A 25,867-nucleotide genomic window follows, 5' to 3' on the forward strand; every position below is an offset into this window, starting at 1 on the left:
TGTGCACAACATATGCCATATTGATCAATATCATCTACATTTTGTTTTGGAGAGAGTTGATCGTTATACATGCAGAGAAGGGAAATGGCTCCCTGACCTTTGCTTTCTCCACCACACTCTCTCCCTTCAACCCTCTAGCTATCAATCAAGTTTCCATTTTGTTTCATGGCAGCAGACATCCCAAACACTCTTATTAGTACCTTGACCTCTGACCTCACACTAAACCTTAACAGAAATGCAACCCGTTGTCTGTTATATATTCTTGATTTTTTATAAATTAATTCATTTACTTTTATGTTTCATTTTGGTTCACCAAAAATATCTTTAGAAAGGATATTTTATAGAATTAATACCTATCTAAAGTAAGTCTTTGGTTTTAATTACCAATAAAATATAAAGTAGTTCATTCAAAGAATGTTTTATAATTAGTATCTTTAAAAAGCAATGCCAATAATTAAAGGGACTAAATTATTAAATTGCATTACTAATAATCAGAAAAATCACAATTTTTTTATTCTACATTTTTCTAGGCAAACACAGGCTTAGGTTCCAGAGCATAACATCTAAAAATAATTCCTGATGGCTCTTAAACACCCTATTACCTTCTTTTTTCTCCCAATGAAAACTCTTCCAGGTACCCTATCCATTCCCTTTATCTTTCTCTTTAGTTCTTTCTCCTTCAACCTAATGATAGCACATGTTGGCATTTTTTAGCCTTATAATAGCATTGAAGTTAAAAGGGCTGTTCACCCCTTTCACTTTTTAAAAAATGTTAGAACCATTTTTCTCAATGTCTGAAAGAATATGTAACATAGCAATGATGGTAACAGTGTCAGCACTGGCAAGAAAATTAGCTATAGAATGTCTCTATATTGTATTAGGAAGCAAGTTATTAACTACAGTGTGATATCTGTAGGGCTAAGATGAACATGGCTCCTCAGGCTAATGCTGTCAAGGCCGAAATAAAAGGCAAGCAATACTCCATCTCTTACTGCAGGTGTAGCCCTCTGCTGGTCTGAAACCTTGCCACTTTTCCTTAAATTTAACCCAGATAATAAAAGAAGTTCAGTTTTGCTCCAACTTCAAAGCCCATTATTTCCAGAAAGTAAATTCGGATCTTTCTATTATTAGATCATCAATCCTTATTGCTTTATTCTACAAAAACTAGAATTCCTGCCACTGGGGCCTGATGGGCCCTTTTATTATATATCTATTCAGATAATGAAAAACAGTAATTTTTAAAAAAAAATCTTGAGCTATCCAAAATTAGGGAGATTTATAGGTGCTCCTTTGTCCCTCTCACCACACTTATCATATTTCATACATACACATATATGTGTGTGTGTGTGTGTGTGTGTGTGTGTATATATATATATATATTCTTTTTTTTTTTTTTTTTTTTTTTTTTTTTTTTTTTTTTTTGAGACGTTGTCTCGCTCTTTCACCCAGGCTGGAATACAACAGCACGATCTTGGCTCACCACAACCTCCACCTCCCAGGTTCAACCAGTTCTCGTGCCTCAGCACCCAAGTAGCTGGGATTACAGGTGCCCACCACCATGCCCGGCTAATTTCTGTAGTTTTAGTAGAGACGGGGTTTCACCATGTTGGCCAGGCTGGTCTCAAACTCCTGACCTCAGGTGATTCGCCCACCTTGGCCTCCCAAAGTGCTGGGATTACAGGCATGAGCCACCATACCCAGCCCATATACCTATATTCTTAAGAAAAATGTTATACATACACATTTCTATTTATTTATTTCAGTCTTATTTTCTAATAATAAAGGCTAACAAACCAGAAGAAGGTTGACAGCTACTTTCTAGTTGGATATGAATATTCAGGAAAAAATGTATTCACTGACCAAGCTAGTAAAAGGTCAAATAACATTTCAGTTTGGTTTCAACAATTAATTTGGAAGAGAGTGGTGGAAGATGTATTGCGGGGCAGGGTGGAGAGTATGTTCAATTCTGAATGAGTAAAGGCTTCACAAGACAAGAGAAACCTGATAACAGACCTTAAGCTCCCTGTCTAAAGGACACTGGTACTGTAAACACAAAAATAACATTGGGAGCAAAGAAATAGAGGATAACCCCAACAAGGAATTTAACATCAAAATGTAGAATTACGTCACTTCTATTTTTGACCTAAATTTTTGCCAATGGATGATGCTCATCACATGTGCAAAAAAACAAATAATAAACCTGTAGATCTCTCTTCAGATTCAGTCATACTCTAAGAACTACCCAAAGGAAGGTCCTAAAACCCTAAGGTCAAGTTGTAAGTTACTGCCAGAACTATCATTTTCATTTTATATACCCACAAACACACACACCCTATTACTGTCTCAATCAAAAGAAACGAAGTACTGCAAGCTTACAGATTTGAACCAGCTCACAATCTGACCTCTCTAAAACTCTCAGTAGAATAGTAGAATAATAGGGTTTGGTTTGATTATTTTTTGGTTGGCTTTTCAAAGATAGAAAATGTTAGTCTTTTTAAAAGGACAAACTCAGGATGCCAAGTCAAGAGTTTTATACCTGCACTAATCTGGGATTTTATGATCCAAGACCACTGCAATTTCTTCAGTGGAGACTCACCCAGATATATCACTTCAGTGAAAGGATCAAATGACTTACCAGATAGTAAGCCAGTGCCATCTAAACCCATCGATCTATCTAAATCCTCAAGTATACCATGAAAACACTATTTACTATCTGGAATGTAAGAATCCTCTTGTTTTTTATGTTTAAGTCATCTTATTTTTTAAAATAGGATAGTAATAAACATGAGAAATTTTAATAAGAATTTAAGGATAATAAACTCAAGAAGTTTTACTCCATATTCTTCTGGTTTTGAAGATATATACATATACTCCAAATGAGCATTATCTTTTAGATAAAACTAAATGCTGATCATGAATCTGAAACACATCTGTCTTGTAAATACTAAGTCCAAATTTCAAATACATGTTTAATAGGCTCTAGCTTATCATAAATTCTGGTTTCCCTTCCTGAATTTATATCATCAAATCCAACATTTTGGAAAAATTGGATGACTAAAACATTTGTTAAAGAGAGGACAGACATCTTCCTTGCTTGAGACTTGCAAAATATTTTCTTGTTCAGATTTACAAACATTTAGAATAATCAATCCACTGAATTTTTTATTTCCATATAAACTTTTCCTTCTAGTCATCATTATATGCACACCTGCCTTTAGCATTTATCTACTTAGAAACTGTATGAAGTAAACTGTGGTATAAAATCATCCCACAAGAGAGAAGAACATGTCTTTTTAGAAAAATGGGATGGCCCAGGTTCTTGTCTCAAATTATCACACAAATTTAGCACGATGAAGTCCTTCCTGCTAAATAACATGTTCATATGCTGTACAGAGATACTGTGACCCTCTGGAGGGTCACAAATCATTGTAATATCTAAGATATTTTTTGCCTACCCCAAAAAAAGTTTTGGCCCCATTGAGACTGCAAGTTTATACTTTCTTAAAACACAGCGCGGGCAGAGTGCAGTGGCTCATGCCTGTAATCCCAACATCTTGGGAGGCCGAAGCAGGTGGATCACTTGAGGCCAGAAGTTCAAGAACAGCCTGGGCAATGCAGCAAAACCCATCTCTATAAATAAATAAATAAAATTTTTTAAAAATTAGACGGGCATGGTGACATGCACCTGTAGTCCCAACTACTTGAGAGGCTGAGGTGGGATGATCACCTGAGCCCAGGAAGACAAGGCTGCAGTGCTCCAGTCTCGGCGTAGGAGTGAGACTCTGCCTCAAAAAAAAACACAATGCAAAACTTTGGGTAAAGCAATACAACGACAGAGGGTAATAAACAAGAGTAATTATTTTTTTTCCACCATCACTCCATGCGCAATTCCAGTATTTCGTGGGTTTCTTGTTTTTTTTAATTTTAGTCCACAGCAAAGAATAGCTGATGTGTAATAGTGAAATAGCAAAATGTTTCAAGATACAGAAAAAATAAGATCACTAAGACTCTATAATTAATCATATTTATAAAAGGATCCAGTAAACTCACATATAATAATTGTAAGACATAATTTAAAATTTTCAAGCTTGTGTTCTCTTTGTCCTTTGGAAAGTCTCCTTAGAAAAATTAATCCTTACAAAGGGTTATAACTACTTGAAAAAGAGGGTTAATTAACATCACTACAATTGAGACAATCAGGTTACAGGAGATTCCAGGCATGATGTAATATGAAATATTACACCTAATTTAACTTTTAGCTTTAACTTTAAGTCTTCAAAATATACAGGGCATATGGCCAGTCGCAGTGGCTCAAGCCTGTAACCCCAGCACTTTGGGAGGCAAGGTCGGAGGATTGCTTGGGCTCAGGAGTTTGAGACCAGCCTGGGCAATGTGGCGAAACACCATCTCTACAAAATATACAAAATTTAGCCAGTCTCGTGGCATATGCCAGTAGTCCCTGCTACTAGGGAGGCTGAGGCACAAGAATCACTTGAACTCGGGAGGCAGAGGTTGCAGTGAGCCAAGATCACACCACTGCACTCCAGCCTGGGCGGCACAGTGAGACTCTGTCTTTAAAAAAAAAAAAAAAGTATTATGTATACACACATATACATATGTGTATGTATATATGTGTGTATATATACGCACATATATACACATATATACATACACATATATATCTGTATATACACATATATATATTTTCTTAAAGATAAATATGGGCTGGGTATTAGAGGACATTAAGAAACTATTGTTACTATTATTAGGTGTAATAACAGCATTGTGATTATGTAAGAAAACATCTTTTTTTACATGCTATTAAGTATTCAAGGGTTGAATGACAATAACATCTAAGATAGTTTTAAATACTAAAGCAAAATAAAGGGAATAGAGATATCAAATAATTATGGAAAAATGAATATGGTTTGGACAGCTGGTAATAAGTTAACAGATACTGTACAGATAAGTACAGATAAGTACTTCCTACTTTGTGAAAATTCGAAATTTTCATGAAAATATTTTCATAACTAAAAAACTCGTAAGAATATTTTTTAAAGATTAAGAAGCTTTGTAACGTTTGTTCACACAGCTAGTCACTGGCAAGGACAGAATGAAAACCAAAGTCTCCTACCATTTATATTAATGCTTTCTGTACAGTATTACGCTGCTTGTACAGTACTATGGTACAATCACCTCTTTTTAAATCCTTTCTGTTTTACAGTACATGAAACCACAATCCAAAACATTCCTTAAAACATAAAATACGTAAGTCACATAAGAACTCTTAGATTTGTTTGCTATTTTTATGAACATAATCCGATGAATATGCACTGCTCAAGTTTATACATGAGCAATAGTACACCTTCTTCCTTCTTACAGTTTTACCAAAATTTACTGGTAAAAAATGATTCTAAATTAAATTTTGTTCGGGAATACAGAAGTGTTCATTCTTAATTCTTCTGGGTATTTAATATGATCCTATCTTATCTGTTATAAAATTCAAAGACCAATAATCAACAATATCTTGCAATACTGAGAAGCTGTATTTAATACACACATCTTACTCACTGTAATAAAATTAAACATAGTTCATAAGTTGTTACACCACTTTTTTAAAAAAGTTTCATATATGAAACTATAAATTAGGGAAAAGCCCTGAAATATAGACTCTTCAATTTTTAAAATTCAATTCTTTCCAAATTATATTATTTCATAAGTAAAAGTCATTTATTCCTTCATCAAATGGTTCATAGCTAAATAAATTATATCCTTCAATAGATCTAAGGAAATTGCTATTCCAAACTTAAGTACTTCTAAAGTCTGAACTTTCTTTTTCAAATAAATTCATTGTTACTTTTTCACTGCATAAAAATATCACTCATCACCAACTCCATTTACATCTATAGAAGAGATGAAATTCCTAGCTAAAGCTTCATACTTACCTACTGATACTGTAAGGGTCAAACGAAGTGCTCATATTGCATAGTTAATACTCAAATATAGATATCTGAAACTATATACAGGTATCTTAACTCAAATACAGGTATCTTAAACAAATATAGGTATCTTAAACTACTTAAATCCTAGGTACGAAGATGAAGATTGGTATTTTGAAGTCAGTCTGTTAAACTCTTAAACTCATTATTTAAGAAATTATCCTCTATTGAACTGCTATCTGCTTTCTGAGGAAATTTACGGTAAATCTACTTTCACTTGGTTAAGTCTCTCTCTCCAATATTCGAAGGGACTCACTACATGGCAATGCCCCATGTGCCACAAACAAACAAACAAAAAAGAAAGGTCTCATTATTCCTCATTCACTCCATAAATAGCATGGTTTCCAATCCCCTCAGCAACCTACCTCAGCATGCTATCTAGTTTGACAATCTCAAAGTGCATTACCTAGAAGAGACCCAGTAATCTATGAATGATGTAAGCAGTATAGAGTACAATGCTGTTACCTCTATCTGTAAAACATTATTCTACTAATAACAATGTATTCCTTATTTATGTGGCAATACATTGTTGTTCATATGGATCTAAGTTCAAGTAAAATCCTGTGACACTAGTCTCTCCAATTCGTTGCTCTCAAAGTTAATTTTAATGTATCAAAAAAAAAGTCTTAGTTCTTTGGTTCAACACATAATTCTATGCTTCATCCAAATCACTGATAAAAATCTTGAAGATTACAACATAATAGACATGTGACACATTCTTCAAAAGATATAGAGTATGAGAAACCTTGTCAAAGGCTGACAACACTTAAACAATGAAACTCCATGTTATCTCATCATCCATGTAAGTTTTTAATCCTGAAATACAAATGCATACAAATAAAATAAAGAAAAATCACTTACTTGTTCCTTCTATAAGTAGTTCTTGTCCATGGCTACCCAAAAGTGTCCGAGAAAGAAAAGGTGCAAAATCCACAAAAATCTCACGAAGGAGAGGAGCTGCCTTTTCCAAAGCATGTTCAAGCCTCTCTGTAATACTAATGAAAAGACATTAAGTTACTTGAACTATTGAACAGATTGTATCAATTTTCTAGTTTCAAAAATAAAGATGTGTTTCCATATATATATAATTATATTAAAAAATTAAAAATCACCTAAAGAGACATTACTGCTATGTATAGCAGTCCTTCTGCCAAAAATATTCGTTTTTATCTGATCTAGCTTGCCCCTACTATCTCCAACAAACATCCTGGTTAACAACCACTCCAAGCATCAGTACTTACTAGGAGTCTCACCTGGCCAGTTAAGAGCAGTTTGTTTTTAGGCCCATCATAATCTAAATAAATTCTCATCAAGTCTTCAACAAATTTTTCTATTTACCACTAAACCATTAGCCCACTGAGTTCAAGAACCATGACTTCATTTTAAAATTCACAGTTATAACATATAGTACAGACTCAACAGATGTTGAATGCTTATAAATTATAAAAAGCAGTTCTTTTTTACTGAAGTCAATAATTCCTTTCTAATGCAATGTGAATTATTTTTCTCCTGAAAATAATATACATTAAAGGCAAATTATAACAAAACTATCATTTTATTGATAGTTATATTTATTAATAAACTGAGATAGTTGCAAATGTGCCATAAATACATAAAACATATTAATATATATTTGTGATTATATATACATGTATTCATATATACATACACAGATACATTTAATGACTTTTTTTTAAGGTCCACAGCATTTCAGAAAATTCACAGATATCCACAGCTTCAGTTTCTAACTTACAAATTAAACATACACATAAAAAGCCACTAGTTATCTACTATTCACACTAGTAGTACCTCCTATTCATACTACCAAGAAAGCAGTTGCTACTGAAACTATCAACACAAACATATATAAATTTTGCTGTGAATAACCATCTCCTCACAGGCACTACTCTAAATACTATTTTCTTCTACACAACTCATAGAACTTGTTATCCCTGAATAGTATCGTAAATACTAGCCACACTCGAAGCACTCAAGTACCTACATTTGTAGTGTCTAATGGATTTCCCAATTGTGGTAAAGAAAATCAAGGACTCTGGCCACTAAGACTCTAGTGGTGGAAAACACACTCATAGCATTTGAAATTAAACTCTGAAACCCAATTAAAACAAGGTAAGTGACAATGAAAATCTATCTACAATTCAGTATCATTGTGGCTTTGGCTGGTTGGCTACCACTTATATCAGTATTTTTTTTTTTTTTTTTTTTTTTTGAGATGGAGTCTCTCTCTGTCTCCCAGATTGGAGTGCAGTGGCGTGATCTCGGCTCACTGCAACCTCTGCCTCCCGGGTTCAAGTGATTCTCCTGCCTCAGCCTCCCGAGTAGCTGGGACTACAGGTGCTCACCACCACACCTGGCTACTTTTTTAATATATGTTTAGTAGAGATGGGTTTTCACCACGTTGACCAGGCTGGTCTTGAATTCCTGACCTCAAGTAATCCGCCTGCCTCGGCCTCTCAAAGTGCTGGAATTACAGACGTGAGCCACCGCGCCCGGCCTACATCAGCATTTTATAGAGGAGAAACAACAAATTCCATACTTTCAATTTGCAATCATTTGAAACATAAGTCATAAGCTTATGTAAATATTTGTTATGCATGCAGCAATTATTTTTTAACACAAATAGTCACTTCTCATGAAGTGACTTGTACATCACGAAATGACTTGTACATCTTATAATCTTTCAAACGAAAATGAACTTCTAAAATGTTCCCAAGCCTCTAAATGTCATATATGTTGAAAGAAAGAAATGAAATGAAATGAAGTAAAATAAACCTAGATAGCTTAAAAAGTCATCAAAAGGTATGAATCACAATATTCAAGTTAGTAGCTTAAATACCTCATATTTGAAACCGGGTCTTGTGAAACTGAATCAACTGTTGGAACCGAGGGCAATTTTGCATTAGATGATCTACTGCCTATAAAAGAAAAATAACCATCTATAGGAATTTTCTGCTTTTAGGTATGAAGATTTAAATAAGAATGTCATTATACCAGTCAATAAAAGCATTATAATGTATTTTTATGTCCATTACTATTTGGATAACATTAAAATCTAACAATTAACAACTAAATCCTTTCAAATATAAACCTCAGCTACGAGCTCAATTATCATGCCAGAACAATCTTTCTATCTGTGAGCTCAAAAAGCAAGAGAAAAGTAAATCCTGACTCCCTAAATAAAGTTCACAATTCCTTCTATTCAACACCAAGTGTCAACAGAAAGTTACAAGTAAAAGTATTTTTTAATATAGCAACAACACAGAAACACCTACATTCTAAATTTAGCTTTAAACCTCCATTACCATGAAAACTATCCTTATTCAGTTATCAAATCACTACTGAAGGACTAAATTGAAGCAATAAATGTAATCAGGGTTAGAAGCCTAGACCTCTGAGAATCTGTAATCTTGTATCACAACTATTATCAGTTATTTTTCCGTTATGCTGCAAATACAAAAACACTATGCTTTAAAGAGAATAAGGGCCCTGTTTCCCAAACTTTGTTGAATCTTTCAGTCCAAAAGTTATTAGAAACACATCAAGGAAAGCATCTGCATCAGGCTAGGGGTTGTGTTGGCCCAAAGAAAGTTACTGGAGCCAGTGTGAGGAGGGAATTCAAGGAAAAGAGAAAACTAAGAATTGTAGAATTCATATCTATGTGAAATCATGGTTGCAATAGAGAGATGGTAATAATATGTGAATGACAGTATACACTTTTGTAGACTTTTATATACAAACACACACACACACAAACACACACACCGCCTCTAGCTCTGTCCACTAAGAGGACATGGAAGCAGCAACATCTTAACACTTGGTGTCCAGATCTTGGTTTCTTAATACTATACTCCACTAAAAGAAAGAAATGGCTGATTCGAGAGCTGTGGAAGAAAAGCACCAAATGAGTTTGAAACATCTAGTTTTGCTGTGTAGAAAGCAAGGAATGATAGGATATGTCCAAGGAATAATAGGTTATGTCACAAGGACACTGAAGCCAGCTTGAAGGGGCTCCCACTGATCAAACACCCTTGTATTCCATCCTGGGTGAGAAAGTGAGACTCTGTCTCAAAAAAAAAAAAAAAAAAAAAAAAAAAAAGAATTGCCATTTTTGGCCAGGTGCAGTGGCTCATGCCAGTAATCTCAACACTTTGGGAGGCCAAGACAGGAGGACTGCTTGAGCTCAGGAGTTCAAGATTAGCCTGGGAAACATGGCAAGGCCCTGTCTCTACTAAAAATACAAAAAAGTAGCCAGGCATGGTTGTGTGTGCCTGTGGTCCCAGCTACTTGGGAAGCTGAGGTGACAGGATCACTAGAGCCTAGAGGGCAGAGCTTGAAGTGTGCTGAGATTGCACTACTGTACTCCAGCCTGGGTGACAAAGCAAGACCCTGTCTTAAAATACAATACAATATAATACAATACAATACAATACAATAACAATACAACACAACACACACAACACAACACTTCCCTCTGCTTCACACCACTCCCAGAACTTCCTCAGGCTCACTTCAATTGTATCTAGGCATGCTGATTCAATGTGCTCTTTTTGTTAAGGCAAATAAAGTTAATTCTGGATATAGATAAGCATAGCCAGGACCTAATCAGAGGTTTTGTGGATTTAACTGATTAAAAAACAGCAAGGATCTGAGGCAATTTTGAGCTTTCCTGAAACATGCTTGGTTTTTAGGCAGCACTTGATCAACAACCCTCAGTTCTGATTACCAGGTCTCAGTCAAATCCAAGGATCCAAAAATCTAGACAATTTTACCCCCCAACAAGCTTGGTTCCTTTTGGAAAGCGGGCAATGCAGCAATCTTCCACAATTAACCTCTGGATGATTACTGAGCCCACCTCTTAGAGTGAGCACATTCCTAGTACAAAATGAACTTAACTATAGTCAATCTTTCTTTTCCACAACATACTTCCTTTCCCATTCCCTTGATAATCAAAGTTGACTTTCCTTTATACTGGAAGCTTTGTATTGCTTACAGTCCTACCTTCCTCACCATCCTGTTCAGCTGAGATCTAACTGTACCTAAAAACTCTAACCAAGTGACTGGTGGTCAGGACGCATAGGATTCCTTTAAAAATGAAGCTAAAGCACACACTTCATCATGTTGACAATTATTTTTTATTTTTCTTTTTTTGAGACACGGTCTTACTCTCTCACCCAGGCTGGAGTGCATTGGTGTGATCAGAGCTCACTGCAGCCTTCAACTCCTGGACTCAAGCCATCTTCCTGCCTCAGCCTCCCAAGTAGCTGGAAATATAGGTGCATACCACCATATCCGTCTATTTCCTATTTTTTTTTTTTTGTAGTGACAGAGTCTCATTATGTTGCCCAGGCTGGTCTCAAACTCTTGGTCTCAAGCAATCCTTCAGCCTTGGCCTCCCAAAGTGCCAGGGTTATAGGTGTGAGCCACCATGACCAGCCCATTGACAATTTTTAAAAGCATATTTATCAACTCACATTTCATCATAAAAATAATGCTATTTTTGTATTTTTCACAATAAAATTTCAAATTAGAGGGCAAGACTAGCGAAGTTGAAAAACATTTTTTCACCCTTTGGTATCCGGCACTTCTAAGAGTCAGGTCCAATCCTAAAATCATATACAACACTCAGTAAAGTACTTCACAGACCCATTGGCCTTATTACACTCCGTACATGACACCTGCAATTTTCTAAGTTCTCAACAACAATATGATCAATGAATCACAGTGGGCCATTGACTGTTACCAGTGATTAATAAAATATTTCTGTTTTTTTTAACTGGTGATAGTTTTTGAAGACCTTTTTTTTTTTTTTTTTTTTGAGATGGAGTCTCGCTGTCTCCCAGGCTGGAGTGCAGTGGTGCAATCTCGACTCACTGCAACCTCCGCCTCCCAGGTTCACGACATTCTCCTGCCTCAGACTCCCGAGTAGCTGGGACTACAGGCGCCCACCACCACACCCAGCTAATTTTTTGTATTTTTAGTAGAGACGGGGTTTTACCATGTTAGCCAGGATGGTCTTGATCTCCTGACCTCGTGACCTCGTGATCCACCTGCCTTGGCCTCCCAAAGTGCTGGGATTACATGCGTGAGCCACCGCGCCTGGCCTGAAGACCATTTTTTATAGCAATGTATCAGACACTTTCTCTATTAGCATTATTGATGGATTTTCTTGAGCTTTTCTGACGCTAATACAAAGGAACACATAAGGTTCCATTTACTTAAAAGTAGAAATGGAAAAAATAAATCCCTCCCCAAAAAATGTATGTATGAGGCTTTAGGGGGAATGTATGTATGAGGCTTTAGGCAAAATTAGCCTTTATTGTGTTAACTGGTTTATTGTGGGGTTTTTTTGTTTGTTTTTTGTTTTAAGAGATGAGGTCTTGCTCTGTTGCCCAGGCTGGAGTGTACTGGTATGATCACAGCTCACCACAGTCCTGAATTCCTGGACTCAAGTGATCCTCCTGCCTCAGCCTTCTGAGTAGGTGAGATTATATGCATGTACCACCGCGTTCAGCTAATTTTTTAATTCCTTGAAGTGAAAAGTTACCCAAGCTAGCCTTGAACTCCTGGCTTCAGGTGATCCTTCCACCCTAGCCTCTCAAAGTGCTGAGACTACAGGTGTAAATCACCACACCCTGCCCACTGTTGTAAATGATACAAATTTTAATGAGAAATGCCTATTAGAAATGTGAAAAAGAAAAGCAACATTGTTGCTTCTAAGTAAAGCAGTAACAAAAATTATTTCCTCACACTACCCTAGAAGTAATGCCAATTTTCAATTCTAAAAAAGAATACAGCAGAAAGAGATTTTTTACAGAGTGTCTTAAGTCATAAGAAGACACTTTACCAACAAGGATAATAAATTAACCAGCAAAAGTTATAAGAAAAAAATCACATGAAAGAATAAACTAAATACATCAGTAATTTCACACTAGGTTGTTCTCCATTCCTGCTGGGAAAAAAAATGTAACATCTAAACACATTCTGTATTTTTTCAACTCAGATAAAAATATAAACTTTCAATCAATTTGTTTTAAATTAAATTATCATTAAATATTTCCAGCAAATGATCACAAATATATAAATGCAGAAGCTACCTCCAACATGTGGAATGATACTCACTTATCTTTTCCTTATCCTAGCACTGATAAACTGACTCCTTCAAACTGACAGTTTTCCAGACATTCAAAAGGACAAAAAGGAAGATGCAAATGTATCATCTGTCTAGCATCTATCTGGGGAGTAGGCAATTGTTTATTTAAGGTCCCTGTGGGTCTAAATAACTAATGTCCCTTGCAATAAAGAATCATTAAAACAAATGCCAATTTTTTAACCCCTAAACACATTAACACTGCATTTCTCTCTCTCTTTTCTGAACCAGTAAATTCAGCCAGGGATCGTCTATATGTCCAGTAAAAACTAATTAAATAAATCCTATTGAATGAATAAAAATAAGCCTATTGGCCCAAATCTTACACAAAGCAAATATGGTTATGACTCAAATATTTCCCTAATATTAAAAAAGTACTAATTAATAATGTATATGGCTCTGATAAACAGATACTGTCTAATATTCTAGTAAGTGGTAGAATTACTAAATTTTGCAAAGTAGCAAACACCAGGCATATAAATTAGTGAACAGTATACTTAGTTCCTTTATTGAGCTAGTTTCAATTTTGATTTATTCATGTATGCTTTGCAGTACAGAGAAACAGCATATTGAAAAAAGAGTAATAATATTTTAACATACAAGAAGGGATACTGGGTGAAGGTGGAAGGATCACTTGAAGCCAGATTTCAAGGCTTGTCTGGGCAATAGAGCAAGACCCTGTCTCTACAAAAATTTTAAAATTAGCCAGGAATGGAGACACACACCTGTAATTCCGGCTACCTGGGAAGCTGAAGCAGGAGGATCACTCAAGCCCAGGAGTTCAAGGCTTAGTGATCTATGACTGTGCCACTGCACTCCAGCCTGAGAAACAGAGAAAGACCCTGTCTCAATTTAAAAAAAGAAAAAAGAAAAAAGAAAGGATACTGTATTCTAGGTAATCAAATCTGTGCTGATGACTATAAAATTTCCAGATTTTGATATATTTACTAAAATCACTTTTGCTTTTATTTTCTTTGAAAACATGCAATAAAGGATATGTCTTATCCTCTGATGAATATCTTTTAATACTTATTAATTAGAAGATAAAATTGTTGCTCTTAGACTAGTCCTTTTGGTTGATAAAATGCTGCATAAGCTAAGGTATGCTATTCAAATTAAAATTTGAAATTTGTACACCAAAAAAGTTTTGTATGTTAATTATAGTCTTAATAATGTGTATTATTTCAAACTGCAAACAAATTATCAATTTCTATGGGTTATAAAATTATTTCAGTGATAATATTTTCATAGAAAAAGCTTTGACCTCATATAAACCTGGCAAGTGTTAACTCTGTTTCTGTGATTAGTATCTATCTTAGTTTCTCTTTAATTGTACCGCATGTAAAATGTGTCTCATTTTAATATCAAAATTTCCAAATATCCACAAATGGGAATTTCCTTCAAGGTATCATGTGAATATATAACAGAAAATACGAGTGTCATAGCAGAAACCTCGTATTTTCTATCAAGTAAATTTTTTGCCTAACTGTAGGATAATGTAAGTGTTCTGAGCACATTTAAGATAGGGTGGATTAAGCTATGCTGTTTGGTAGGTTAGGTGTATTAAATGCATTTTCAATTTTCGATATTTTCAACTTACAATGGTTTATCATGATGTAACCCCATCATAAGTCAAGAAATATCTATATTCTAGGTCACAAATGCATTTAACACAAAGCCTATTTTATAATAAGGTATTGGATATATCACATAATTTACTAAATACTGTACTGAAAGTGAAAAATAGAATGGTCATACAGAAAACTTGATGTACAATTTTTACTGAATGTGTACTGCTTTCACACCATTATAAAGTCAAAAAATTGTTAAGTTGGAACCGTCTATATATTTATCTACTTCTTTTAATGGCAAATAACTTAAATCAAGAGACCCACCAAAAAGAAAACAAAAATGTATCAGTTAAAAAAAATACTGACAAGGGAGAAAGAACTATTTGGGGGGTTGGGGTGGATTCCATGTGGAAATGAGTACTTAACAAGTGCAAGGGCAAGTATAGTAGGCAAAAGTATGTAAAGTGGGGCGGTAGAAGAGTAACAAGCAGGACAACTAAAAACACTAGATTAGGTTAGATTTTTCTTATTAAGGCAGTAATGTTCATGGCACCAATTAATGGAATAAAACAGAAGCAATACACTGAAATGGAGAACCCATATGACAGTAACAAGAGCACAGTGAAAGAGGAGAAAGAAGAGTCAGATGTGGAAACCAAAATAAATGGTAAACAGAAAGACCATCATCACAAGGAAGACTTGAAATAACTGAAAAAGGAATAACTATTTTTTTTAATGGGGGTGGGGTTGGGGGGGAAAAAAGTTTAAAATTCTAGTTCGAGATGGAAAAAAAAATTGGTAACCATTTGAGAAACTCCATCAAAAAGCATACAAAATTTAAGCAACAGAAAAATAAGATACATTATGAGCTGGATCAATGGTACAGGGTTTTGTAGATTTTGCCAATAAATAAAACAGTCTTCAAGATAGCAAATTGTTTTGTAATTCTGCATATGGTTTTTCAAAGTGAGTATTTTAAATTACAATAAATGTACTGGAAAAAATACAATGGCTTCAGAGAGAAATGTATAATACTGTTACATGTAAAATATTACCTGTATGTCTCAGCTGTTTCTTATCTCTTCCGAAAACTCCATGACTTAAATTTTAAAGAATAGGCTTAAAAGCAATCAAAGGGTCCTATTTACTCTGTTCCCTAAACTGAAACCAGAGGGCAGTATGAGAAAATATTTTACTCAGTGTACTTTGAATTTCTGAAATCACATTTGATTTGGGATGTTACTGAAAAATTTACTATAACTGAATTTAAAAGATGGCATGTAAATCATTTCATAGATACTAATAACCATTGCATTTTTCACAAAAGGGACTACTCTAGAAAAACCACAGTTGATTCTTTTTTTTAAAGGACTTTGGATGGGGGTGGAGAAGCGGAAATGTGCATACCCAGCTCCAAATGAATTACCAAATTATTTCTTCTCCAAAGGGGGAAAAAAAAAAAAGAGGCATCAGAGTATAACGGAACAATAAAGATGAAAAATTTGCTAGAGTTTCAAGTCCATTTTCCTTTGTAATTCTCACCGGGCCAGGGGAAACCAGCGAGGGAGAAAATGAGAGGGTATTTGAGTATTCTCTGTACTTCAAACTCAATTTTCCTGTAAACTTAAAACTGATCTAAAAAAGTCTATCAATTTTTGAAAAAAATTATAAAATAAAAAGCAAGGCAGACAAAACTCTGATACAATTGCAGCTTTTGGTTTCAAAGTAGAAAAAAAATTCTAATTATTATTTTTCCTAAGAATAAAAATAATACAAGACTGTTAATTAAATTTTAGAAATACTACCTAAAGTAAATATCGAAAATCAAAACTGTCAGTAGCCCAACTTCATGGAGAGCCAAATGACTTCATAATACACTTTCTTGCTTTTATCATGTAAAGAAGGTAGATAAGTCACTTGGTTGTAATTATATGGTATGTAAAGAATTGCATATAACTTTCTTTTACTTAACCTACTGAACATTTTCTCTTATCACTAAGTACTATAAAATTTGTAAAAAATTAAACAGGCTTAAAACTTCTGATAAAATATATTTTTGTTAACACAAGTACAATAACAAATAAAAAAAAGAGAGAAGACAAAAGAAATAAACATAGTATTTGTTTCTAGGATACATGATTACATAGTACACATCAAGGAAAAAAGTTCCCAGCTACTGGACAGTAGCAATATCAAGTTTGGAAAAAAACTCTCCAAGATACGCTAATTTGCCAAATAAAGGTAGAACAGCAGAACAGAAGGCAAACCCTGGCCTGCGATAACCCAAAAGAGGTAACAGCATTATTTCTGTTCTCAATATAATCCACCAGGCCATTCTTTCAAAATTTCTTTATTTTTCATCAATCTCAACCTAGAATCTTAAGATGAATGTTTTGGTGGGTACAATATCTTGTTATTAACCTTAAGAAACATCAAAATATCCAGAAGAAAACCACTGATACAGTAACATCCCCTTTGTTATACTTGGTCATTTTAATACTACACATTCTTCAAGTTTACCCCGTATCACCACAAAGCTTCCCATCATTGTATAGAATCTTGCATCCATATATATGCTTTTATTATACATGGAAATAATTCTCCACATACATGCTTTTATACATGGAAAGAATGTAGAAGGAGAGATGGACAAAAATAAAATTGCCATAGGAGGAACTGAACCAGTATGACCATTGTTAGAATGATGCTACACTTCAGAGCAGCATTCCTTTCCAAGCCTCTAATTCAAAAAAAACACCAAAAAAACCAAAGTATTGGATACTATATAAATATTTGACAACCAGTAACCATATTAAAAGATTACATGTCAACAAGACTTTCTAATTTAGGCCACTATCAATATACATCTTCTTAAGTGCAGGGAAAGAAAACAAAGGAAAAAAGTATTTTTATGAATCTATCATTCATCCATGCACTCATCTACCCAACTAGCAGCATCTAATCTACCACACAATATTAGGTTTGAGTGGAGAAAATACTGAAATCCTCGACTTAAGTTCTTTTAATTTCACTCAAATTTATTCAGAAAAGTAGTAAACAATCAACAGGATAAAAGCACAATGGTTTCTAATGTGCCCCCAAATTTTAAGTTAATCAAAAATCCAAAGCTTTGCTAAAATGAGATGTAAAAATATTTTTGTTGAAATCACTGATAACTAGCTCACCTGGAGATTCTCCTCCCACATCTGAGGCTTGGGCTGAATCTGCTGAGGAAACCACACTGACAGCATTGGTAGGTATGCTTGTAGTAAAGGTGGAAGGTAAGACTGCTGATTTTTTTGCTGCAACAATGACACTTCTGTAATAAAGAAAGTAAACAGATTGAAAGATACAAATTGATCTCGAGTTAATTACATGAATTTCAAAACAGAAATTAGGTAGCTAACTTATTTTTCTAATTTTCTTATTTCAATTTGATGTACAATTTAGACTTTTCACCCAACGTGAAATCTCTTCAATACTGTCCATTTTTATCTGCATTTCACTATGAAAATATAACAATCCATTTTAACATTTAAACTTATATTTACCACATAGTATTTTTAAAATTTAGGATTATCTTTATCTAACAAATAAAATATAACCAAAAGAATTAAAGCAGAAAATTCAACGTTTCCACAAGAATTGTAAAGCACTGCTAATCTGAAATAATAAAACCTTAGAAATCTTATAAGCTTAAAAAAAAGTAGATATAAGCAATTTGCTAACATGTATACAACCCAGTTTTTCATTTTTAAACCCCAAAGTTTATATATCTTTTGATAATATACAAAAAAGTAATGCACAGGAATAAAAACCATATGCAAAAATATCAAATAATCAAAGTTCTTTATCTTGTACATTATTCAAAGGCAGGTATTTATGATATACCAATTTCAATTAAAATGTAATACTTTATACCAAACAGTAACTAAAAGACCTTGTTAGTCATAACTTAAAAGGCATTTTTAATTGAAGTTGGCTCTATAAACATGCAAAAACTCAGTTAATGAGGTAAAGAGGACAGCTGATATATAATGCACTCCCACAGCAGTGCTTACTTTTAATTACCTGGTGTTAACTATAAGCCTAAAGTCTTCAACATTCAATTTATTTAATCACATCTTTTGTTGACAGTACTATAACGGCAAGCTTCAAGTATTCCCTTAATAGCTTTAAAGTATTCAGCTTCTAAACAAAGTAACTTAGGTACTTGATCCCAAGACATGCATTCAAAAGTGAAAATTATGTAATTCCAATATTTTAATAATACATTTTTGTAGTTATTTTTAAAAACACACACACAAAGCAAAATAGGTTTCATTTTACTTCAGTGCCAATCATGCGGGGGCAAACACTGTTGCCAATTAAATCAAGTTCTCTTGTGCTAGGCATGGCTTATTCAATGTACTTGAGGGTAGCTGGTGTCACATCATTATAAGGGTGACTGCCAATGTTAACTATACACTAAAAAATAGAAGCAACAGCCACCTGAGCCCCCAATCCAAAATGGTGTGCTTAAATCATGGCAGCTTATATCAGATGAAGATTATTGACTTAAGGGGGAGTAGATATGACGTGTGTGTGTGTGCATGCGCGCATGAATGTGTGTGTGTACGGGTGTGTTGGTGGTACCTTCAAAAACAATACGAAATGTAATTTGTAGTATTTCCTACTGGAAGGAGAAATTTAAAACCTACTGCTTAAGAAAATCACTGTCTTCTAGCAATGTCTGTGCAGGTGAGGGAGGAGAAATATGAAGAATTTACTTTCACATTTGTTCACAAAAGAAAGAACCAGTAAGATCTAGTTTACTCATACAATAAGTAGGAACTGAATGGAGCAACAGAAAAGAACACTTAGAAAAGTGCAACTGCTTTTTCTATAATCAAAATGTAAGATATATACCTATGTATGCTATGACTCAACACTTCCAATTCTAGGAATTTCCTCAAGAAAGCTTATGTCCACAAAATATGTATACAATAATGTTCATATAGGCTTTATTTATAATTGGCAAAAGCTGGAAACAGCCCAAATGTCCTTTATGCAGATATAGAAAATTTTAAACGGTGCTATGCTTCTGGAATGGAATATTATTCAGCAATAAAAGGTAACAAACTACTGATGAATGAAATGAAAAGGTAACAAACAACACGGATGAATCTCAAAAGCATTATGTTGAATGAAGCCTTATACTAAAGAGTATATACTTTATGGGTTGGTTTTTTTTTTAACATGTATGTCTAGAACAGGCAAAACTAATGTATGGTACACAAAATCAGAATTAATAATTGCCTCTGGGGGATAGGAACCAGAATTGGCTGGGAAAGAGAACTTTCAAGACCAATGATATCATGATGGGGACCTGGGGTTACACAAATGTATAAATTTGTCAAAACTCATCATATGGTATACTTAAGACTTGTGTCTTTCATGGTATGTAAATTTTAGATTAAAAAAACATTATCGACCTCCAGTTAGAGAGCTGCATGCTAGCTGAAATATTTATTTAATCACATTTATTTAATCACATCTTTTGTTGACAGTACTATAACTGCAAGCTTCAAGTATTCCCTTAACAGCTTTAAAGTATTCAGCGTCTAAACAAAGTAACTTAGGTACTTGATCCCAATACAAGCATTCAAAAGTGAAAATTATATAATTTCAATATTTTAATAATACATTTTGTAGTTATTTTTTAAAACACACACACAAAGCAAAATACGTTTCGTTTTAAGAGTGAAGTGAACAGATACCTACAATTTTGAAGTACATTACAAAAATAAGATTGATTGATGGATACATGGTGAAGCAAACAGAGTTAAAAGCTAATTGTTGAATCTCAGTGATGGGTCTACAGGTGTTCACTGTACAACTCTTTCAACTTTTCTGTTTGCCTGAACATTTTCATAATAAAACACTGGAAAACTAGTAACAGAACAGAATTTACTACAGCTGTTCCAAATATGCACAATCCCTATTTATTCAAGATGACATGGCTAATTAAACTCAACAAAGGAACTCAACTTCATTTCTAATCCTTCATCCTCTTGCTGTTAATGTCTCAGTCACAAATAAGGTCTTATTCTTTTATTCAGTTCAGGAAATATTTATTGTCCGGGATCTTTCATCTATTGTCAGGAATGACAGATCAGAAGTACGGCTTTCTACATGAACCTATATCTTACATGTTCCTCACACACTTCTTCAACACGCTCTTACGGTTGCTAAGTGTGTTGTGTCATTTCACAACTCCAACCCTTTGTATATACGCCTCCTCTGCCAAGATGCCTTCTTCTTAATCCTGCTTGCTTGTTAGGTAATATAAAATTATAAATTCTAGTAGCAGCTAAGATAAATGAAGCACTGACAATATGCCAAGAATTATTATTCAATTTTCAAAACAATCCTAAGGTACGTATTAATTCAATTTTTAGAAATTTTAAATCTAAACCTCAGAAAGGTAACGTAATAACCAAAGTAAATAGTAGAACTACCATGCAAATCTAGGTTTATCTAACACCAGAGCCTTGAATTTGAACCGTTTCCCCATGTTGACCTTTCTTAAATCTTTTGAGATATAATTCACATACCATTTAATTCACTAAAAATAGACAATTAAGAGATTTTTAGTATGCTCACAAAGTTGTACAATTTTCACCACAATCATATTAACATTTAAACATAATTTTAGAATCATCTATAAGCAACAGTAATAAAGATCTCTAGCATATAAAATTATTTATATACTACCATAAAATCACAAAAATATATCTGCTCACAAATTTTTAAAAGCCGCATTCTTTCACATAGCTACATAATTAGTTCATAAAAGAGAAATAAAATTCATCAATTTCCAAATTCACTGATTGATTCAAATCAATTCTAAGGAATTAACACAATACTGCTTCAGCTTAAGGCTATACAGAAACAAAGAAAAATCAAAGTTACAATGATCCCATTAAAAGGACATTAAGCAGTAGGTAGATTTTGAAATATTTTCATTGTCTTTACCAATCATTGTCATTATTATTATAAAGTTTCAGTGTAAAAGACTAAAATCTTCAACAGAGGAGATCTTTATCATGTTTATCTTGTTAAATATAAGTATAAATCTAAATTAGTAAAGCATGTTCTACAGTTTACAAAAATAATCTAGAATTTTAAATTTACCAATAGTTAAGATTTATCATGCAAAAGCTAAGCATTTAATATTATCTTTTTATACGATGCATTGGAAAACACAGAGAAAATGCAACATGCATTTGACAAAACTGAGACTTTACATGACAGGCAATGTGCTAGGGATATTTCTGGTACCTTTCTCAGGCTACAGCTCAAGTTTCTATTTAGGAAACAAATTGAAATATTTTTTAATGTTTAAGAACAATTATTGGAATTTTTTATATCTACATCAATTTTAGCAGAAAGTGCTTCAAACTTCTTAGCATAAGGAATTTGAAAGACAGACAACCAATTATGCAAGCTAGTTTCCCAAATTGTCAATTATAAACCAAATACTGAAGAGATAAAAATTGTTATTATCATTTTTTTCTTTATGAACTCACTATGAATACCTAATATTTGTGGGGCACCGTGCTTAAGAACATACACAAATTACCATATTTATATTTATGACAACCTTTGAGGTTAGTACTACATATTATTATGCTAATTTTACGAATGAGAAAGAAGTAATTTTCCTAAAGTCTCACAGAACAAATGAAAATACTGTTGCTGGATTTTTTCTTTCCCCTGAACAAGGGATACTCATTTCAAAGTTTCTTTTAATTTACTGGCAATAGGCAAATAGTAACAATGCCTTCCAGATCAATAAAGTTGAGAAGTTCCATTTCAGTATTATATCAGTTTCAAATATCACAAACCCTCACACAAATGCTATTTTATTTAACATACAAATAGTTCACTAAAGGAAAAAAGAGCATTTTAGCCTACCACTTAAGTCTCTAAGGATCCAGTTGAAAAGCCAGACCAGTCCTTGAACTTTATCAAGATAAATTCCTGGCATTCACTAATCATCAGAGAGGATCTTCAAATGAGATAAGAGCAAGAATTTTGGCATGGGAATGAACACAAACACCTTTGCGTTCACAAAGGCCCACAACCCGGCAGCCTTTCGGCAAGGTTTTATTCATGCAGCTGTTACTCTAAACTTTCCAGCTATTCCTTGGAAGTTGATAATACTTAAGATATGAGGAGAGTTGTGATTTCTGACATAGCATTCCTGAGATAAATACATGATCAGAGGGATGCTTTGAAATTCCCAAAGATATTCCACTAGCCCATGGCAGCACGAAAGTTTTTAAAAAGGTGCCTCTAACCAAGAAAAAACAAGGGAGGTAAAAAACAGAGCAGTTTCCTTGCCATCAGAGACTGTTAAATGAATACCAGACATGTCAAATTCTACAAAACATCCTGGAAATTGCTACCATCAAAATTATCTGTTGTTTTCTACTTCAATAAACCCCTTAAAATGTATTATGCCTAAGCATGATTTCCTAAATATGTTCATGATCTACTCACTGAAGACATCAGTAAGGCACAAATTTAATTTCTATGATATTTAAAAAAGAAATAAATGCTAAAATATATAAAATTTGGATCATTAGTAAACAATGTAACTATATTAATAACATATATTAAATTTAAAAGTATAGCCTCACATATTTTTGAGTACTCAATCTAACACAAACAAATCTAAATAAATTGTAAAAATTGAGAACAGACACGGCACAGTGGCTCACGCCTGGAATCCCAATGCTTTGGGAGGGCAATGCAGCTGGATCGCTTGAAGCCAGGAGTTCAGGACCAGCCTGGGCAACACAGCAACACCTCATCTCTACAAAAAAAAAATGTAAATAGCTGGACATGTTGGTCCCAGCTACTCAGGGGACTGAGGAAGAACGATCCCTTGATCCCACGAGTTTGAGGCTACAGTGAGCTATGACTGCCACTGCACTCCAGCCTAGGGGGCAGAGCAAGACACTGTCTCAAAAATAAAATAAATAAATAAAAATTGAGGCCAGGCACAGTGACTCATGTCTGTAATCCCAACACTTTGGATCACTTGAGGCCAGGAGTTTGAGACCAGTCTGGCAAACATGGCAAAACCCCGTCTCTACTAAAAATACAAAAACTAGCTGGGCATGGTGGCACACACTGGTAATCACAGCTACTCTGGAGGCTGAGGCACAAGAATCGCTTAAACCTAGGAGGCGAGGTTGCAGTGAGCCAAAATCACACCACTGCACTTCAGCCTGGGTGACAAAGTGAGACCACCTCAAAAAAAAAGAATAGCAAATTCCAAATTACACCAGACACAGCTTTTTCCATTTAAAAATATATGTCGTCAGTATCATTCTATACAGTGCTCTTTTACTCTTTAATGACTGCATAATATTTACTATGTTTTTCAAAAATAATACATGTAACCAATCATTTATAGATTGGCAGCTATAAAAACCAACTTTCCACTATTATAAAACAATTTTGCTATAAAATGCAGCAAGGTAAATCATTCAAAAAAGACAGGTCTTTTAGTGTCACCATTTAATAGTAATAAGGCCATAAGCTATTACTTAACTTCTCGGTGACTGAGTTTCTACATCTTTAAAGTAGGAATAAAGATAGTTATCTATCCATTCTAAATGCATTTAGGATAGAACTTCACAGACTAAAATAGGCAATTCCACCTGCAGAAAACATTTTATACTTGGTTATTACTTCTGTATGAACTTCCAGAGTGGAAGTAAGTTTATATATTTTAATTTTTAATTAACATGCCAATTTACCTCCAATAAACTGTAGCAATATGCACTCTCAACAGCAAAAAAAAAAAAAAAAAAAAAAGTTTCTTCATATCCTCATAAATAACAGCTGTGATTTTTTTTTTAAAATCTCTGCTAATTTAATTGAGGGAAATTATATCACTCTTATTTCTTTTTAATCTCATGAGTACATAGTAGGTGTATATATTTATGGGGTACATTTAATATTTTGATACAGGCATGCAATCATAATCATATCACAGTAAATGGGGTATCCATCACCTCAAGCAGTTATTTCTTTGTGCTACAAACATTCCAATTATACTCTTTTAGTAATTTTTTAAGTGAATAGTAAATTATCATTGACTGTAATCACCCTGTTGTGCTAAAAAAAATAGATATTATTGATTCTAACTAACTATATTTTTGTACCCATTAACCATGTCGACTTCCCTCTTAGTCTACAGTACCCTTGCTAGCCTTTGGTAACCCTCATTCTACCCTCTATTTCCAGGAGTTCAACTGTTTTAATTTTCAGCTCCCAAAAATGAATGAGAATATGTGAAGTTTGTCTTTCTGTGCCTGGCTTATTTCACTTAATATAATGATGTTCTCTACTTCCATTCATGTTGCAAATGACAAGACCTCATTATTTTTTATGACTGAATAGTATTCCATTCTGTATATATACACCATATTTTCTTTATCCATTCATCTGTTCGTAGACACTTAGCTGCTTCCAAATCATGGCTATTTTGAACGGTGCTGCAATAAACATGGGAGTGAAGACATCTCTTCAATAAACGGAGTTCCTTGCTTCGGGGTATATACCTAGCAGTGAAATTGCTGAAACATATACTAGTTCTATTTTTAGTTGTCTCGGGAACCTCCAAACTGTTTCCCATAGTTCATAGTAATTCATACTCTCACCAACAGTATATGAAGGTTCCCTTATCTCCACATCCTTGCCAACATTTGTTACTGCTTATCTTTTGGATATAAGCGATTTTAACTGGAGTGAGATGATATCTCATTGCTTTGATTTGCATTTCTCTGATCAATGATGTTGAACACCTTGTCATAAAATCGTTTGACATTTGTATGTCTTCTTTGAGAAATGTCTATTGAGATCTTTAGCCCAATAGTTATCATTTTAAAGTTATCATTTATCATTTTAATTAAATTTTTAGTTATCATTTAATTTAAAATTTATAATAAATTTTAAAGTTATCATTTAAACATTAAATGATAAATCATTTAAAATTTAGTAATATTTTTAAATTATTATTAATGCATCTCTTCCTATAGAGTTGGTTGAGTCCCTTATATATTCTGGTT

General features: G+C 33.8%; 1 protein-coding gene across 4 annotated transcripts in view; it reads right to left on the reverse strand.

The window, feature by feature from the left end:
- Nucleotides 1-25,867, reverse strand: part of LRBA (LPS responsive beige-like anchor protein) — a 764,757-nt gene that overhangs the window by 556,562 nt on the left and 182,328 nt on the right. For all 4 annotated transcript variants that reach the window (XM_007999974.3, XM_007999973.3, XM_007999976.3 and 1 more), the window contains 3 exons: nt 17,924-18,057; nt 8,857-8,935; nt 6,861-6,994 (listed from right to left, as the gene is read on the reverse strand). In XM_007999974.3, the coding sequence (XP_007998165.2) occupies nt 6,861-6,994; nt 8,857-8,935; nt 17,924-18,057 (347 nt within the window). The remainder of the gene's footprint in view (nt 1-6,860; nt 6,995-8,856; nt 8,936-17,923; nt 18,058-25,867) is intronic.

The sequence above is a fragment of the Chlorocebus sabaeus genome, chromosome 7 (genome assembly GCF_047675955.1).
Source record: "Chlorocebus sabaeus isolate Y175 chromosome 7, mChlSab1.0.hap1, whole genome shotgun sequence".
Taxonomy (NCBI): Eukaryota; Metazoa; Chordata; class Mammalia; order Primates; family Cercopithecidae; genus Chlorocebus; species Chlorocebus sabaeus.